Source organism: Crocuta crocuta, unplaced genomic scaffold, assembly GCF_008692635.1.
Source record: "Crocuta crocuta isolate KB4526 unplaced genomic scaffold, BGI_CrCroc_1.0 scaffold118, whole genome shotgun sequence".
NCBI classification, from domain to species: Eukaryota; Metazoa; Chordata; class Mammalia; order Carnivora; family Hyaenidae; genus Crocuta; species Crocuta crocuta.
Genome location: NW_027551558.1, coordinates 11,394,805 through 11,397,662, shown reverse-complemented (window position 1 = coordinate 11,397,662; position 2,858 = coordinate 11,394,805). Strand labels below are relative to the sequence as shown.

Sequence of the window (2,858 nt, the reverse complement as noted above, 5' to 3'; positions counted from 1 at the left end):
GGCCCGCGCCGTTCCCGCCGCCGCCACTCGCCAGAAGTAGGGAGCGGTGATGAGGATCGGCGAAGTTTGGCAACAAGAAGTGGGAGGAACAGAGGTCTAGGGGGGAGCGGAATACCATGGACTGACCTGAGAGGAGAGGAGAAAATTCAGGGAGAGGAAGAGAGAGGGGAGGAAGAGGAGGAGAGGGGCGATGGGGACCAGGAGGAGGGAGAGGAGAGGGGGGAGGAGGAGAAGGAAAGGAGGGGGGAGCGGGAGGAGGAGGAGGGGGAGGAGGAAGGGCGTAAGGGACACCCACACCCCACACACATCCACACACACACACACCCGCGCAGCCACATAGAGAGGGAGGAAGGAGAGCGGCCCGGTGCGCGCGCGCAGAGAGAGAACCCGAGACAGAGAGGGAGAGGGAGAGAGAGGAGAGAGAGAGAGAGAGAGAGGGAGAGCCAACCACCGCCGAGTCAAGATTCAGCGATTCCACAGCAATCGCCCTAATGACAACAGCCTCATAATATCTCCCCTAAATCCACAGTGAGTGCAGCATTGAAACATTTTGTTTCGCTTTTCTATTGGTCTGCGGCGTGTCGTTGTGGCGTTGCCACGGCAACCGCTGCCAATCACTGTCAGCCCTGCCAATCAATACCGAGAACGTAAGGACGGTTTTACCACTTAGCCAGAGTGGGGGGGAGGGGGAGAGGAGAGAAAGAGGGAGACGGGGGAGAAAGAGATTTTTTTTTTTTTAATCTTTGCAACTCTTAATCTCGCCACTTCTCTCTCGCGCTTTCTCTCTCACTCTCTCTCGCTCTCGATGTCTCTGAGCTCCCTTCTTCCCTCTTCCCCCAAAGAAGTTGATCCAGAAATTCGAAAAGCTGTGGGCATAGAGTTGTTGAATGGGATGTGCAATTAAGGGGGGGATTTTTGTGGGGGAAGTAAGAGGCTCCCCACGCAGCCTGAAGGCCGAAGGGCAGCCCTCAAGGAGAGGCCGAGGGCCAGCCGAGCAGGCACGGTTTGCACACGGTGTGGTGTGGACGTCGGGCTGTCTCTTTCTGCCCATGTGAGCACTAATACTGGTGAGGAAGAAAGAACAGATGAGATCATGGGGCCCACCGCAGGCTGACCCTGGCTACGTCGGCGGGTTTCCTGGATTTCGGGGGGCACCTGACGCCTGAGAGGCTGAGCTCAGGCCCCAGGGTGTTGGAAGCCGCCCTGGCCTCCCACGTCCTGGATCACCGGCCACGTTTCCCTCAATTGCATCTGCACTGGATTCCACCCGTTTCTCTTTCCTCGCTCCTGGTCAAGGAGACTTGATTTCCCTTATTGCCCTGTATTATAAAATGCCAGCACAAATAACAGTACACTTCTTTTTATGTTGAAAGGCAAGCCACGTCTTTGTTTGCCCCTAGACTTCAGCTGTGTCTCCTGGGAGCTGAGAAGTCTGGAACCCTCTGGAACCGCCCCCCCCCCCACATGCCTCCTACCTCCGCTCCTCCAAGGAGTTCTGGACTTGCCTATCAGCCCCAGAAGGACAATCAAACTTTGGAGGCCTCCCCAAAGAGGCGGATAGGCCTGAACATTGCATGCTTGCTCATATTGTAAAGAAACAAAAAATAATACAACTAATTTGTCTAAGCAAAGTAACATCACAAGCCTAAAACAGACCCTACCAGGCCCATAGGATAGAGAGAGCCCTCCCTCCCTCTGGCCACTGCAACCCCCCTCCCCCACTCCCAGGGGCGGGTATGGGTATTTTATTCTAAGGTATGTTGCTTTTAAGAAGATGTAATCAGCATCTTTAGCCGGGCCTCCCTTTGTGAGGCCTCTGTAACTATGGAAGTGTGATTTACGCAGATTTGTCGGGGTCAGAGACGTCTTTCCCCTGAGCACTGTGTATATTTAGACAGGCCTCGGTTTGGTGTTAAAAAGTGTATATTTTGAATGAGTTCACACACAGTAGCCAACAATGCCCACATTGTCGGCCCGTGTACAACGCGTATTGAAACGGAGCGTCCAGACTTCAACTAATCTGCCCTCAATAAAGCTGAAATAATTATCCTAAGCTGCCTTTCCAGAAGAAAAATCATTGAGGAATTCAAAACTCTTTAAAAAAAAAAAAAAGATCTTTTCTACATTCCGATGCAGATCTGGGGGCGAGGCAGAGTCCACACCACTTTGGAGATCTCAATGAGGGAGGAGAGAAAGAGATTGAGCGAGAATTTAAATGGGAAACCTAACGTGACTAGGGCTGTGAGTGTCCCACCCCCTAAACCCTGAGCTCGGGCCCTGCTTAGGCCTTGACTCCCGCGGCGCGAGGCCTCCTGGACAGAGAAGTGCAAGTTGCCCTCGGAGTCTCTACTCTGGCAGGGAAGATCTGGACGGGGCGTGGGGGCCCATACAGCCTGGGGCAGCCGAGGGTCGCAGGTCCTAAACCCCAAGACAGAGACAGAGAAATACTGGCTCAAAGGGAAGAGCCGCCAAGGCCCGCTTCGGGTGATCTCTCCCCTCCAGCTATCATGCCTCCAACCGTGAGTCCTTTTCCGTTCAGCTTCGAAGCTCTGGGCGGTCGTTCACTGCGGGCCCAGAAAGAGCCCTAAGGTTGGGACACAAAAACAGACGCTTCATCTTTTCTTCCCGATCCCTTTCTCTTGTAGGGGAAGGATTATAGGCTGAGGGGTGGGAGGGGGAAGGGGCAGGAGGAGGAAGCGGGGGGAGGAAGGAATGAAAAAGGGGAGGGGAGTGGGTATTGTGCCGCGTGTGGGGGGAGAATTCCTACGGGTGGGTTTCCGAATATTGTGTTCAACTTTTTGAAAGCAGCTCGTGACCCCGAAACTGCATCCCCTGGAGCCCAGGACCCAGGCGCTGGG

The 2,858-nt window shown here is 54.4% G+C and overlaps 1 protein-coding gene across 1 annotated transcript in view; it reads right to left on the bottom strand.

Annotated features, from left to right (window-relative positions):
• SIX3 (SIX homeobox 3) overlaps positions 1–2,858 on the bottom strand; it is a 17,787-nt gene that overhangs the window by 9,865 nt on the left and 5,064 nt on the right. Inside the window, exon 2 of the mRNA XM_077749199.1 lies at positions 1–126. This exon is cut by the window's left edge and continues 738 nt beyond it. Within this exon, the coding sequence (XP_077605325.1) occupies positions 1–126 (126 nt within the window). The remainder of the gene's footprint in view (positions 127–2,858) is intronic.